The 16,275-nt window shown below is 36.5% G+C and overlaps 1 protein-coding gene across 5 annotated transcripts in view; it reads right to left on the reverse strand.

Moving 5' to 3' along the window:
- Positions 1 to 5,377: 5,377 nt before the first annotated feature.
- The window catches only part of SMARCA1 (SWI/SNF related, matrix associated, actin dependent regulator of chromatin, subfamily a, member 1), a 72,900-nt gene continuing 62,002 nt past the window's right edge, over positions 5,378 to 16,275 (reverse strand). Inside the window, exons 24-25 of one of the 5 annotated variants that reach the window (XM_038588259.1) lie at positions 7,226 to 7,336; positions 5,378 to 6,111 (exon numbers count right to left, since the gene is read on the reverse strand). In XM_038588259.1, coding sequence (XP_038444187.1) covers positions 6,040 to 6,111; positions 7,226 to 7,336 — 183 coding nt within the window. In that variant the 3' untranslated portion in view covers positions 5,378 to 6,039. Of the gene's footprint in view, positions 6,181 to 7,194; positions 7,337 to 16,275 lie in introns of all 5 variants that reach the window. The other 4 variants (XM_038588262.1, XM_038588261.1, XM_038588260.1 and 1 more) reach the window with 4 other exon arrangements.

Genomic DNA, 16,275 nt, shown 5'->3' on the forward strand with positions numbered 1-16,275 from the left:
GTGTGGATACAATCACTGCAGGTAGAGTTCACTAATAAGAAAAGAACTGAGGCCTTTACTGCACAGGGAAAGTAGATTTTTGAGGTGGAGAGAAAATTTAATGAAAGAAAAGAGAAGTCCAAAAGTCACGAAGAGACTAAGTAATGCCTGTACCCAGAATGTCTTGGCTTTGAGAAATGCCTGGAAATAGTAGAAGGCCCTTAGCAGGTACAATAATTACAGGATATTTTAAAACTCTTATCCAGGAGATACTGTGAGCTTTAGTTGTGATAGGAGGCAAGCTAGAAAAGAATTAGGAAATGAAGAGAAAGAATAAAGCTTGAGATCTTAGAAATCAGAATAGACTTATGAAAGAAAAAAAGAACATGCCTACAAAGATATACCCAGACCTAATTGCAATGATCTCTCATGAAGGTAAGGGAGGCTATCTACCTAACAGTGAATGATATAACTAACACATACTGAGAAACACTAGATGGAATACTCTTGGTGATCAAAAGAAAATGGGTAGGGACGCCTGGGTGGCTCAGTGGTTGAGCCTTTGGCTCAGGGCATGATCCCGGAGTCCTGGGATCAAGTCCCACATCAGGCTCCCTGCATGGAGCCTGCTTCTCCCTCTGCCTATGTCTCTGCCTCTCTCTGTGGGTCTCTCTCATGAATAAATAAATAAAATCTTTTAAAAAAAGAAAATGGGTAAATTATCGTATTTTGGCAATGCTCTCGTATGGCCAATACAAAAATTAAATGGCTTATAGTTGATTCTAGGAGAACTGAGTAAGTTATCAATCCCAATTGATGATGATGATGGTCAGATACCAAATATTCTAGAAAAAATAAGACCTTATGCAAAGATATTACTATCTTAGATACAGCAAACAGGTTTTGGTCTCTACCACTGAAGGAGATACGTTAGCTCAAAACTGTAGTCATGATGGGAAATGAAAAACTGCACATACATGGTACTCACCATCATCCTTCCCTAGATAAATGGAGATCCTCAGAAATAGACCACAAAATTTCGTAGTCCTATCTATATGGACAAATTCTAATATCTATCTCATGGGAAGAAGATGAGAAATTAACCAAGCATGTCTTGGCACTACAGAAGACAAGGCTAAAAGCCAATGGAAATAGATACCTTGAATCTGACTACAATGGCCTAGATGAAAGTCTCCCCAGTGGGAAAGCAGTGTATCAGGAAATGGACAAATCATCAGGGGACCAGGCCAACAGCTGAAAAAGCCTGGTATCACCAGGCTGTTGTAATGGCTATATATCACAGTACAGTGAGAAAGGCCAACACTTGGTTCAGTTATCTGAATGTACCACTGCTACAGGAAAGGGGCACCAACAAGCATGGAGAACACTTCCAGAGACCACAGCTTGGGCACTAGCTTCAGCCTTACCAAAACCTCGGGAACCCTTTAACCCTGCCTAATAATTCCCAGTGCCGTAAGTATTGGTTATATGAGAAGGTTTCCTTTGTTTATGGAGAGACATCAGAACTCAGCACTTTGTGCCAGGGCAGAATATCCTGATGCAATCATATCACCTACTAAGTGTCCACAGCGAGGTAGACCTTCTAAGAACAAATTAAGGATATACTATCCAGGCATTACTCTCTTTAAACACTCTATACATTTTAATGACATAACTAAGGTCTAAGAAGAACTGTGTATACAAGGTGAGTGTCTTAAATTGGGTTTCCTCAGAAGCAGACCCTGGGATAAGATTCTCATGCAAGTAGTATTATTTAGGAGTTGACCCCCGAAAATACCCACTGGGAATAAGTGATAAAAGAAAAGAAATAAAGTCAATAAAAATTGTCATCAACACAGCCACTACTTTGAGTTACTGGAGCTTAAATCCATGAGTAAATTCTGGAGAACCATAGAGATCACACACCCAAGACAGACCTTCCTTGAGGAGTGAGTTTTGGTACTTATATGCCAACCTCAATTAGGTTTTGGTTGAGAGCCACTCAGAGGTGTTAACCCTCTAGCCCTCCCAGCCTATCATGCAAAGGGTAGAAAAGCCTTCCAAGGCCTCTGATAAAGTCCTCAGACAAAGCCCTTAGACAAAGAGATACTGGCAGTTAGAAATTAGCTGGAGCACACAGAAATGATAAGGTTGAGGGAGAGGGGACATGACAAATAGCATTAGCTACATGTATTTCAACCACAGGAAAATCTTACCCCTTGTCAATGGGGGAGGGTAGCTTAGGCAGACTAAATGAAGGAGACATCGAATAGAATACTGATAGAAGTTTGAAATTTTATGAAAACTTGAGGATTTCAGGAGTTGATAACAGCTAGAGAGAAAGCAACGTGGACATCAGCATGATCATGGGCCTCGAAACTGACACAGGAATCTGAAATAGCTGCATTGGCTACTGCACCATAGAGGAGGAACAATAAACCACAGTGGGGACCTTTGTCAGTATGTGGGAAACAATAGCATTTTATTTTGGTGACAGTAGATAGTTCCACCAGTTGAGTAGAGGCTTTTCAAACCAAACACCCAGCCACTAAGATAGCTGCAATAACTTCTCTTAACTGGGAGGTCTCAGATAATGGACCAAATTCGAGGGCATATTTCATGGGGGAATTGTGTAATAATACCAACACATATCCAAGTTTTCCATATTGCATAACCACTCATAGGCCAGGGAGCCAGGAGAAAAAGGAGTTGTGCAATAAAGACTGAGATACAAATGGCCATTATGTAAATGAGAGATTACTGAGCTCACCACTTTCTTTTGATTCTAAGGAAATTAGAGCCTGAGTATGCAATGGATCAGACAGATGCTTTCCAAGTGCCTCTGTGGGAGCCCAAAGATTATTGGAAAACCTATTCAGCTCTTATCTTCTACAGAGGTCTTGAGTGAAGAAAACCACTCAGGCTCCCTGTTCTGCTCACTTCCCTCTTTGCACACTCGGTAAATCAGAAATCAGGTAAGGTCAATTGACTGTACCATTTTTGCTGGTGGGCCAGATAACTGTGCATTTACAAGATTGTATTCATGAAAACAGCACACTCCTCTGCTTCCTCTGGCCTCCAAGCAGCTGGTAAACTTATTGTCCTGTTTTTTTCTCCCCAACAGGGCAGCCCGGTCTAGGGCTACTACCCCATCAGTCTACTCAGCCCCTTGTTTGAAATGGGATTTCTTTCTCAGGACTCTTGAATTTTCTAGCATACCTTAATTTATCTGTGGAAAACTGACAGTAAGAGAGGTTTCAAATACAGACAGAGGGCATTTTGTATCCCCAACATTGTATTATTTGGACTGTGCTATCATCTGATGGTCACTGTATGGGCCTCCTTGGTAGGCTATGTTCGACAACAATCCTGTATATAATCTAAGATGAGGAATAGAGCAGGTGGTGATTTTTTCACTAAATATAGTGTGGTCTTTAAGTTAATGTCCTGGATAAAAACATTTCACAAGTTTCTGAGGATGACACCAGAGGTATTCATTGAACATCTTGGAGAGCTGAATTTCACTTCTCTTTGGTCCTAGAAAGTCTTACAAGAGCCATAATATGGATCAGGAAAATGGCCCCATGAAAAGGCTGGCAGAACTTACCTGCAGATTTTTTCCCCTAAAGCAGATAGTCACATACAGCTTAGCTATTAACTCCCTCTGGGTTAACAGAGAAAGAACAAGCAGAGATTGTTAAATTTCCATGAAAGAACTTTAAAGATCCTGACTTTAAAGATCCTAACTTTGCTCCCACCCTGCATCTTAATTTCCTAAGACATGCTGAACTGATAGATCATAGTCTAGGACGCTGTTTTTCAGTACACAAAACGTGGGAGTTTCAGTAAAACCTTCTCAGGGCAGCCCAGGTGGATCAGCCCAGGGCCTGATCCCAGAGACCTGGGATCGAGTCCCACATCAGGCTCCCTGCATGGAGCCTGCTTCTCCCTCTGCCTGTGTCTCTGCCTCTCTCTCTGTGTCTCTATGAATAAATAAATAAAAATCTTTAAAAAAAAAGTAAAACCCTCTCAGATATCATTTTCTTTACCCCAAGTAACTATAGCATTTAAATCCCACTGGAGTAAAAAATTCCAAGATTTTATTTTGGGCTTATGAGCACTGGACTGAAGTCTGGAGCCAAAGCGCCAGCTACTGAAGTATTATTTTGCTTACCTTCACCTCTTTGTGGACCTTACAGAAAGGGTAGTTAACTCAAGGAATAGATTTGGGTTATCTCTTGGTCCCTTGACTTAATATCGTCCTAATTTCATCACTTACTAGCACTTCAATTTCACCCCAACTTCCAACATAGTACACAACTCTAAGTCCTAAGAGTAGAAACAGTAAAAGAATCCAATCAGGAGCATGGTAGTAAGAAATATGAAATCTAGACAATGAATGAAGACTTGGAAGAGTCCAACAGACAGTGGATTGTCATTCTAGATCAATTCCTAGGTTTCAGAACCCCTATGAGAAGACTGAGGGTGTGAATTTCACAGCTACCTAAGTTTTACAGGTGATAGAATCTGATGGGAAATGCAAAAGATTTTGGTAGGGGCAGGGAACAACTCTTTAGTGATGCAAACCTTGTTTTAGTAACTAAAATCACCGTCCTGCATTCCCAACTTTGCTTATTTGCTATGTGTTTCACACTAGATTCCAATCCATTTTCCCTATTTCCTTATAACCTGACCTCAATTCTGATTAATCACATGCTAAGTTCCATGTGAGAGACACAGGTTCTTTCCTGAGTCAACAGGCCCTTGGGGCAGAGGCAGTAATGTAAAACATTATATTTGTTCACCTACATTTGCCAGCCCTTTCACATACACAGGACCATGTGACTACTTTGGGATGATGAAATATAAGTGGATGGGACATGTATCATTTCTGGGTTTAGGTAATGAAGAACCTACATGAGATTCTTCAGCCTTTCTTTCTCCTACAGCAGCAGGTGCAAAGGCCACATATCCCAAATGGTATAGCTACATTGGAGCCTCCATTAGCCCAGAATCTTGAGTGACTATGGAACAGATCCCCTCCCATTCTCATATCCTTATGATCTGCATGGAATCTGTAGTGTGAGCAAGAAATAAACTCTTGGTGTATAAAATCTCTGACACTTTGAGATTGTTTGTTATCTGAGCATAATTGTATTCCTATAGAAGCCAGCCCTCCCTTCTTCTACATGCATAGCACTTATTTCATACTCTTAACTTAGTTGTTAATAAATCTACATGTCATACCCAGACTCCTCTGAACCAGCTCTATGGGACAGAAGATCACGCACAAGTCAGCAAGCAAAGCTTTAACTTTCAACCAAATACATAGTAGTGAGCCATACAATTCAATAACACAACTCTTTTTCTACTGCACAAAACACAGGAAATAATTAAATTTCTTATAGACATTTCTTTATTATATTTTCCCACTTGAATATTTAGAGAATAATTTAAATGTAATGCATACTGACAGCAAGCACAGTATCAAATATTAGGGGTTTTTTAATATTTTTCTGTTCTCACCCTTTATTCCTTTCGGAAAAAAATATTTAGATGACCTCAAAAGCAACAATTATTATGCTAATCACAGTATGCAGTAACACATACAAGCCCATACTCAATAGAAAAGAAAGCAACAAAGAAGTGAAAAAGTCTTTCTCCTCAAATCATTTTAATTCATTTTTCCACAGCCATATAAATTTAAAGTATGAAACAACAATAATACAGCTATAGAATCTCGGTTCTCTTTCCAAGCAGCGGCATATAAAACATAGAAAAGCTAAAACCTCAGCACAAGCTTCAAAGGAACAAGGACTGAGAGGATTCTGATGAAGACATGAAATGCACAAAATACAGTACACAAAACTGCTAGAATGCATAAAATATAAAGCTACACATTTCAGGTAGAAAGCATTGTAAAATATATAAAATATGCAAGAAATCAAAACCAAAGAGATTTTTCTTAGAGTACCATGAATACACTGGAACTGGCAATTAGCATTTGAAGATGGGAACAAGAAAATAGCAGTTTCCCATTTAAAACTTTATTTCTAGGCTTTAGGATTTCACCTTCTTGACATCCTTCTTTCCAGAGCTCTCAGTAGCTGACTCTGCTTTTCTTTTCTGTGACTAAAATGGAAACAGATTTAATGTTCTGCTCCAATATGCACATTTTTAAATGGCCCAACAATGTTAAATCTAGGATGTAAATGCATTAAAAAAAAATTTTAACATGAATATTCACTTAAATGTTATACTCACAGTTAATGTTCTATATAGCCCAACAAAATATATAACCCAATGTAAAATAACCTTCAAAGATTTTTTTTAAGAAAAGACATAAAATACCCATCAAAAATAGTCAGCAAATGTCTACTTACACATGGTACTATAAATGTACTCTCATTTTAAAGAACTATGTACTACTTAAAGTTTTCTGGGCAAAATGCTATTTATGAATGTATTATTTTTTAAAACCATATGATAGATATTAAAATACCATATTTCACATATTCTATGATGCGCATTTTTTTTCACTTTAGCATCTCTGAAATCTAGATGCATTTCACAATTGATGAAAAATTAATTACTTGGCAGCAGTTTTACTTGGCGAAACATAAAAAATAATGCTATGTTTTACAATAGGAAGCATCTTAGACTTGATGAAATATGGTAGTTTACTTAACCACACTCAAATAATATGATCTATTAAAGAATATTTTAAATTGTAGCTATACAAGGCATCCTGACTAGATTAATATCAAGTCACCTTATTATTCAACAGTTAATTTATTACCAAATAAACCAAGTAAAGCTTTGCTGTCTGCTCAAAGTTCTCATTTGCACTCATGGTTCCACAAAGATCAGAAAACTTATTTGATCAAATCAGAACTCCCAGTTTCAATCTCAGCCCCATCCCATCCCATCCCACCCCACCCTTTCTCCTATTCCCCGATGACAACCAGAGTCTCAATTTAAAGGATTTTACTTGCATTATACTTCTGCATGAAGGAACTTTTTTAAAATACTGAGCCCTGTTACGAGGGAGTTCCTAACCATATGTTCTATAAACAAATAGGGAATGCGGTTGTAGTGTATTCTTTTTCTGTCAAAAACAAATTAGCACTTCATAAAAACAGTTTTTATAATAGGTATCATGTGGCATTAAACATAATATAGGCATTTTAATTATGTAAAAAAAATGAGATCTACCTAAAAGTTAGGAAAATGCTGAAAATTTTACCATTGGAGTTTTAGTTGCCCGTTTCTTCTTTTCTGCTCTCTCTCTTTCCTCAATTTCCATATTTTCTTTCTCAATCAATGAAATCAGAGTATTACAGCGTCTCTGGAATTCCTAAACCAAATAATAAAATATTTTTAATTTCTGCAACTCAGGTATAATCTTTAAAAAGTAGTAATTATTTAATGGTATCATTTCTGTGGTACAAAATTTCTCAAGTTGGTGCACTTCAGAACAAAATTCATACAGGGTATTAAGAGATTCCACTAAGAAGATGGGGAGCAGTAAAAATCACTCAATGGATGAATGCATAAACAAACTGTGGTCCATCCATATCATGAAATGCTATTTAGCAACAGAAAGGAAAGAACTATTGGTACACACAACAGTCTAGATGAACCTGAAGTGAATTACATTGAGTGAAAACAGTCAATTTCAAAAGGTTACATACCATATTACTCCATTTATAGAACATTCTTGAAATGATGAAAGTTTAGGAATAAAGCACTTATCAATGGTGGCTGGGAGCTAGCAAAGGGTGGGGGGGGAGAGTGTGTGTGACTATAAAGAGCTAGCATAAGGGAGTCTTGTGGTGCTGATTACACAAACCTACATCTGGTAAAACTGCACTGACACACACACACGAGTACATGTATATAACCAGTGAAATTCGAATAAGCTCTATGGACTATACTAATATGGATTTCCTGATTCTGACACTGCCATATAGTCATGCAAGATGTTACCATCGGGGAAAACTTGATGAAGGGTGAATGGGACCTTCCTATACATTTCTTTATAAACTCCTGTGAATCATTTCAAAATAAAAAGTTAACAAAAATCACATAAACATGGGATACCTAGGTGGCTCAGCGGTTGAGCATCTGCCTTTGGCTCAGGGCATGATCCCGAGGCCCGGGATCGAGTCCCACATCGGGCTCCATGTAGGGAAATTGCTTCTCCTCTGCCTATGTCTCTGCCTCTCTCTCTCCGTGTCTCTCATGAATAAATAAATAGAATCTTTTTAAAAATCACATAAACAAAAAACGGGGTATTGTCCTATGCCAAAATAAGTTTTGGAGGTATGCGGGTTACAAATGTCAAACAGATTTCTAAATAAATAAATAAATAAACAAACAAACAAACAAACAGATTTCTCTATGCCAGGGCTTCTCAAAGACTTAAATTCCTGATAAGCTCTGTCAAGCACTAGGTGGGAGACAGAGGATGCAAGCAGTTCCCAAAGCTATTCAACCAGGAGAAATGTCTTCTCACAGGATGTCTTGAGGGATTAGAGTTCTGAGGAGCGTATCTCAGGAAACACTGCTGTATTTGTTAATGCAAAGTAAACAATACCTGAAAAGATTTTTTATTAACCTTGCCACTACCTATATTTCATTGCCAGCAAATCAATGCATCCAAACTATAAATGGTTTTTATGAATGTATAGTGAGCATTAAACATATGATTCATTAATATAGATACATATATTAACTCTGTATGCTCAGCTGTATTTAAAGATAAATCATGGGATGAGCACTGGGTGTTATTCTGTATGTTGGTAAATTGAACACCAATAAAAATTATTATATTAAATAAATAAATAAATAAAATAAAGATAAATCATAGATAAATACCATTCTAAAGTATAATTTCTTTTCTGTAAAAAGCAAAAATGATACATGCAAATAGCTAAACACAAAAATGAAGATGTAGGTTTATTGGCAATTAAGAACCCCAACAAAAAATATGGTCAAAGTATAAGAATAGAAAACTCACAAAAACTTAAAATATCCAAATATTTTTAGAATTTCCACTGAAACTAATGATCAAAGAAATGCAAAGTACAACAATGCCATCTTTATCAAATTGCCAGTGATATGTGCATGTATGTGTATGTGGTGTACATACCCAGTGCTGGCAATAAGATAGGGATATGGGAACTCTCATTCATTGATGATGGGATGCTAATGTTACTTCCTGCTGTAAACTGCATTGTTCCCTAAACCCCAAAATTCACATGTTGAAGCGTAACACTTCCACAATATTACTATCTTTGAAGATAATGCCTTTAAGGGGGTAATTAAGGTTAAATGAGGTTGTAAGGGTAGGGATCTAATCCAACAGGACTGGTCTTCTTATAAGAAGAGGAGGAGACACCAGAGATGCCTCTCTCTACACTTGTACAGAGAAAGAGCCACGTGAGAATACAGTGAGCTGGCACCGTCTACCAGCCAGGGAGAAAGACCTCACCAGAAACCAACCCTGCAGGCACTGTGATCTTGAATTTCCAGTCTCCAAAACTGTGAAAAACTCCTGTTTAAGCCACTTCATTTGTGGTATTCTGTTATGGCATGCCAAGGAGACTAATACACTATGCCTTTCAGAGCACCTGGCTGGCTCAGTTGGTGGAGAATGTGACTCTTGTTGTCAGGTTGTGGGTTTGAGCCCCACGTTGGGTGTAGAGGTTACTTGAAAATAAAATCTTTTAAAAAATACACTATACCTTTCTAGAGAGCAATTTGAGAATATCAATGAAGCATCTTAAAAATTTCCTATCTTTTGAACAAACAATTCCACTCCTAGGAAGTTAATGTAAGGAAATAAGAGATGTATACAAAAATTTACAAAAGAATCTTTGGAGAAGTATTATTTTTAGTAGGGAAATACTGAAAACTAAACTTTTGATCATTTGAAAATGGAATACAGACACATCTTACTGTATACATAAGAGAATAGTAACTACAGCATTACAAGTGGCCAGCAGAAGTTATCTCTGAAAGTAGAACCAATGCTAACTTTTATTTTCATTTTCACACTAGACTGTATCTTCCAAATTTTCTGCAATGAACATTTAGGTCCTGGGCCATCTATAATGCTTTTAAGAAACGTCAAATGGTTTTTTAGTATATTTTAACTGTCTAAATAAAAGCCAGGAAAGTGACATATAACATAGGAAATGATATGTACAGAAAGATGATCAACTATCCAGGCATTTTCTACTTCCTAAAAATTCAAGCCCAAAAAGAGGCAGAAAACCAAAGATAATCTAACCAAAAACAAATCCTCCATAATGTTTTGAAAATATTACTATTTATTAAAAATAACTTTACAAAACACTGGTGCATTCTAATTTCTTTTGCACCCTCAATTACCCACGGTTAAATAATTTAGGAAAAATAACAACCTTACTTACCAAAACAATAGCTGTATCTTTAATATGCAGACCATATACTCTTCATAGCTTCATTCAATAACACACATACAAATTAAACAGCATGTTATTCAATTTATCTATTATAAAAAAAGGGCTAAGTTGACCCTGATGAGATTTGACTGTTGGTTTCTAGGGAGACTAGATAGAGTCTTTATGTGAAGCTGATTCTTGAATCATTAAGCGTACCCTCTGGCTGTTATTATTCTCAATAAGTAATAGTTACCAGTGACTGCAGATATCTTTAGATACATGTTCATGGTTCATATGGGTGATTCAGGGGAAAAAAACTAATACTTTTGAGACTGTCTCATATGCAGGTAAGTAGAATATCTCCAAATGATTATAAATAGACTGTATAATTAAGTTCTTACCTTCATTCCTTTTAACATGGCACTAACTACTCCAGACACAGAAAAATACTGTCTTTAGAGAAAGGCACCAAGGAATGGGAGAGTATGGACATTACCTTCCTAGAATAGGTGATGTCACTTTCTCTACAGATAGCAATCTCATTTTTTATTCACATGCTTAAACACTGCCTAAACAGATGGTATCGTAAACAGAACACTAGCTAAAACCAGAAATTACAAGGCAAAAGGCCAAATTACCAATAAAAGTGATTTGCTTTTTGAATAACTAAGTGACTATGAAAAATTTCATGATATCAAAAGCACCTTCATCTTATATAATTTCTCCTTTCACATTCATATTCTCCTAAATTATTGTACCTCTTTATATTCCTATTTCCCTGGGGCTACAGGGAATATTTTATGTGGTCTCAAACTGTTTACACAATTCTGTGGTCTAATTATCTGCTTCACCATTTCCCAACACTAGATTTAGGAATGAAGTTGGAAGGAGAGAAACAGCACACAAGAGGAAAAGAGAGGATGTGTAAATAACAAAAGAGAGACAGAATAAGAAAATGACAAAAAGAGGGGTCCCTGGGTAGCTCAATCAGTTGAATCTCCAACTTTTGTTTTGGCTCCTGATCTTAGAGCCATAACTTCAAGCCCTGCATCAGGCTCCGTGCTCAACATTGAGCCTGCTTGAGATTCTCTACCTCTCCCTCTCCCCTCTGCTCCTCTTTCCCTCATGCTCTCTCTCTCATTCTGTCTCTAAAATAAATAAATCTTTATCAAATAAAAAGAAAATGACAAATGGAAAATTGGTCTACAGTGTTAGTATCTGTGGCAAAAAGAAAAAAGTATTCTGTGTTCATACATGTGGGAGATACTGGATTTTTAAAAAGTTAAACAAATTTATTCAGGGCAGGACTTCTCGAGAGCTTTTAGTACTTTAATGTAAATTGGAAGCATCAAGGGCAAGATTCAGTATCAGCACTTCCCAAATCTAATTGAACACAGAAGCTTTGTTCTGCATATCATAGATTTGCATATCCTAGAACAATGTTTGGTAGAAACCAACTTGGGAAATGCTGTGCAGGGTAAGAGTGACAGATAAAGCTAAGTTTAGATCAAAATACAAAGAACCTAGACACTAACAGTGAAGAACTTAGGAATTTTACTTAATTTAGCTGACAAAAGGATATCATTAATGGATTTTTGAGCAGAAGTGATGATGTAATCAAAGGTGTATTTTGTACTTGGAAATCTTCCCTTGATACAGATCCACAATAGTGCAAGTTCATAAAATTACAGACTCTCAAGATTAGAAAGGATCTTTAAAAATCATTCGAGTTGATGCTGAAGCCCTTCTATTAGGTCCTTGCTAGTTAGTTGTCTGGCCTGTCTGAATTCTTCCGATGAGACTACCAATAGACCTCCCAGAGTTGTCTATTCCACTTTTGGAATAGTTAAAAATCTTAACTAATACAATGCTACCTTATATTTCCAACAACTGGTTCTAGGTCTAATTTTTGTAGTCACAGAGAACAAGCTGATTTCCTCTTCTATACGGCAATCTTTCAAATACTACAAGGCAGCTCTCATGCCTCCATAACAATCACCACCAGACCTCCCAAACACCCCTCTTTTAGGCTAAAGTATCTCTCCTTTTACCCATCTTTCATTTAACACTTTTCTTAAAGGACTATTATAGCACTTATATCTACCATTGGTTATATAATTTCTTTCTTTCCATCTTTCCTACACATTCTTTTAACCAGAGCACACATTTTTTCTGTGAAGAGCCAGATAGTAAATATTTTCAGTTTTGCAGAACAGTCTCTGTCACAACTACTCAGCTCTGCCACTGTAGCATGAGAGCAGCTGTAGACAATATATAAATGAGTGAGTATGGCTGTGTTCCCATAAAACCTTACTTACAGATACTAAAATTTGAATTTTGTATCATTTTCACATGTCACAAAATAGCTTTTTAATTTTCTTCCAACCATTTGAAAATATAAAAATAATTCTTGGCTTGCAGGCCATACAAAAACAGGTGGGGGGGAGCTGTAGTTTGACAAACCCTGTTTTAAACTAGTCTTTAGATTTACTTTAAACAAATTATGCTGCCTTGGTTTTCCATACCTTTCTAAATGGTTTGTGATTCTATTCAATGCAAAGTCATCCAAGTTTCAAGTTTTGAATACTAGGATATGTATCTCTACCTTTATTTAATAAATAATGGAATGTTTGCAATGAGCAGCGCTGCCCCTTACTGTGTGGTGAATATCAATCATGCCAGGCACCAAGTTCAAACATCCTTTGCCCCAATACTCAACTTCAAAGCATCAACTCAAAAGGCACAGAAAGCATCAGTAGAGTTGAAGTGACTTACTGAAAGAGATTAAAGAGGCTCCACATTACATTTCCTATGTACTAAAATCCTAGACATTAAGCCTATCTAAGTCTGAATGACAGAAGGTCTGTGCCTGTTATAGTTCAAAGTCAAAAGCAGGTGAATGAACAAGGGCAAAAAAAAAAATTGCACTCGACATTTGCACCTCTAAATTTGTAGGTAGTTCTATAAAGTCAGAAATTTCTTCTACAGTTCTTAGTAAAACAAAATGGGTATTTTCCTCCTTTGCTCTTTTATTAACTCCCTATATTTTACTTTCAGAATCAGGACCTTCAGCTGTACATTCTGTGGTATATTCTCCAGGTTCTTTGCCACTTCTGAATCTCTATCATACTTTTAAAAAGCAACAGCATTCTATATTAGAATCTCAGAGCCCAAGTATTGGCAGTTAAATGGGAATTAATATTCCAATAACTATATCCTATATTTCTCAAACAAGTATCAAATGTTATACTTTTACTTACCTGTTACTGCTTAAACAGCATTATTTATAAAATGTTACTGTCACTTCCTCACAAGATAGAACATAAGTATAAATACATAAAATGGACTCCTGTTAGTGCATGTATTGTATTTCAGATTATTAAAACAGATCAGTCTTAAATCCAACACTATATTTGCTAATAAAACACATGATATTTATAACAGGCTATTCAAACTTATGAAAAAATAAAAGCCTCACGGATAACAGCCAAATAAAGTCTATCATTAGAAAAAGGTAGATGAAAAGAAAATAACTCAAACTCATTGCTACATTTCTTTGCTTTCTATCTAAATCTGATCCAAATGCAGGAGTTTATGATATAGAAGCCAACTGAAGTACTACAGTTCCATGCTCATTTATTCACTGAATGCCTACTTTGTGCAAGGTGCTATGCTGGTCCCTTCAGATATAACCAATTGCACTTTAAGTTTAAGAGAGTAGTAAAAAAAAAACATTTTTTTTAAAAAAAAGGACTCTGAGGTAGATGGTGATACTTTAGCCAAGGGAAGGGGAAAAAAGGAGGAACAGAGGAAAAATAGATATAAATTTGGGAATTATCAGTTTATGTGGTGACTGAGGTAGACACTTGCCCACTTCCACAGAACAGTATTTCTTTTTTTTTACTTTCTTTATTGAAAATTTGTTCTGTATTATATTTATTTTTTTCATTTGTTTTTTTTATTGAAGTTCGATTTGCCAACATATAGTATAACACCCAGTGCTCATCCCATCAAGTGCCCTCCTCAGTGCCCGTCACCCAGTTACCTCAATCCCCCACCCACCTCCCCTTCCACAACCCTTTAGAACAGTATTTCTAAAATGTAAATCTGATCATTGTCACTGCCCTATTAAAGTCTTTCAATGACTCCCCTCATTTGCTATAGACTAATGACAGAAGACTTCTATACAGTATACAAGACTCTTCATAATTTGGATGCCAGCTATTTATTTATCTCTCAGTACTTCCCTACTCACCCTATCATACTAACCTACTTGCAATTTCTGAATATGCTGTGCTTGTTTATACCCTTGCATAGGCTGTTTCCACAATCCAGAATGTAGTCCCATGGCCAACTCCTAGTTTTTCAAGACATGGATCCAAGAAGGACCTCTTCTGGGAAGCCATTCTTCTAATCTAACCTTCATGGCAAAGTTAAGCACTACGTCTCCTGTACGTACCTCTGAAGGCTGAATCCGAAAGGATGAATACCTACCATTTACACTGATGTGGATGGAACTGGAGGGTATTATGCTGAGTGAAATAAATCAATCAGAGACAGACAATTATCATATGGTTTTACTCATATGTGAAATATAAATAATGAAAGGGACCATAGGGAGGGGGAAACTAAGTGGGGAAAAACTAGAGAGGGAGACAAACCATAAGAGACTCCAACCTCTGGGAAACAAAGGGTTGCAGAGGGGAGGTAGGTGGGGAGATATGATAACTGGGTAATGGGCATTAAGGAGGGCACATGATGAGATGAGCACTGGGTGTTATATGTTGGCAAATAGAATTTAAATTGAAATTAATTAATTTAATTAATTTAATTAAGGGTGAAAAGGGACATTTTAGTCTTTTAAATGCAACCGGAAATATATCCCTGTGAGCATAAATATTTTGCTTTTAATATTTTAATAATATGATACTCAAGAAGAACCCATCAATACATTTTAGTTTACCAATTTTACCAATATTGCATTAATTCATATTTTCACATTTCATTGTAATGCTCTAAAATAACAATATTGGCTATTATCACACAATTAAGTACTAATATATAAAATAAAAAATCACAAGCAGCATTCTGTACAAAATATCCTAGACTATGCTGCATAAACAACAAACAGAAGTATTATTGCGACTATAGAGTAAGTTGAAAATTTTTGAATTTGACACTCATTTTTCTAAAGTATGTATAAAGAAAATCCTCTCTATTGGACAAATGATTTATAAAATATCCTGTACCAAATAGCTTAATGAACATTTACTATCACTGATAAAACAATAAAAAGTGAAGCAAGCTAAGAAAAAGCTATAGCAAAGGGCACCTGGGTGGCTCAGTGGTTGAGTGTCTGCCTTCTACTCAAGTCATGATCCCAGGGTTCTGGGATCGAGTCCTGCATCGGGTTCCCCACAGGGAGCCTGCTTCTCCTTCTACCTATGTCTCTGCCTCTCTCTGTGCATCTCTCATGAATAAATAAATAAAATCATAAAAAAGCAATAGCAATATTTTCTAAAAAGTATTTTCTTCTCCTACAATTCTAATGAAGAATGTCATTGCCTTAATTTTAAATAGGGAAGACTTTCATTAATAATAAAGCTGTGATTTAAAAACAAACAGTGATAACACAGAATTTTTATTACATTGTATACAATAGTGCACGATTCTTCCTCTGAGATGCTGTCAGAAAAATTCATTTAACTACCTAAGGCAGGGCAATTGTAAGCAATTCATTACTAATACTTTGATTCAACTCCAAGGTACATGGCTACAAGCAGTGCCCACACAGCTTCCTGAGGTGCCTGAGAGGAAAGAAAAAAGTTCCTCAAAGGCTAAAAGATAAAAATGCTTTCTGACTAAA

This window comes from Canis lupus, chromosome X, assembly GCF_011100685.1.
Source record: "Canis lupus familiaris isolate Mischka breed German Shepherd chromosome X, alternate assembly UU_Cfam_GSD_1.0, whole genome shotgun sequence".
Classification (NCBI taxonomy): Eukaryota; Metazoa; Chordata; class Mammalia; order Carnivora; family Canidae; genus Canis; species Canis lupus.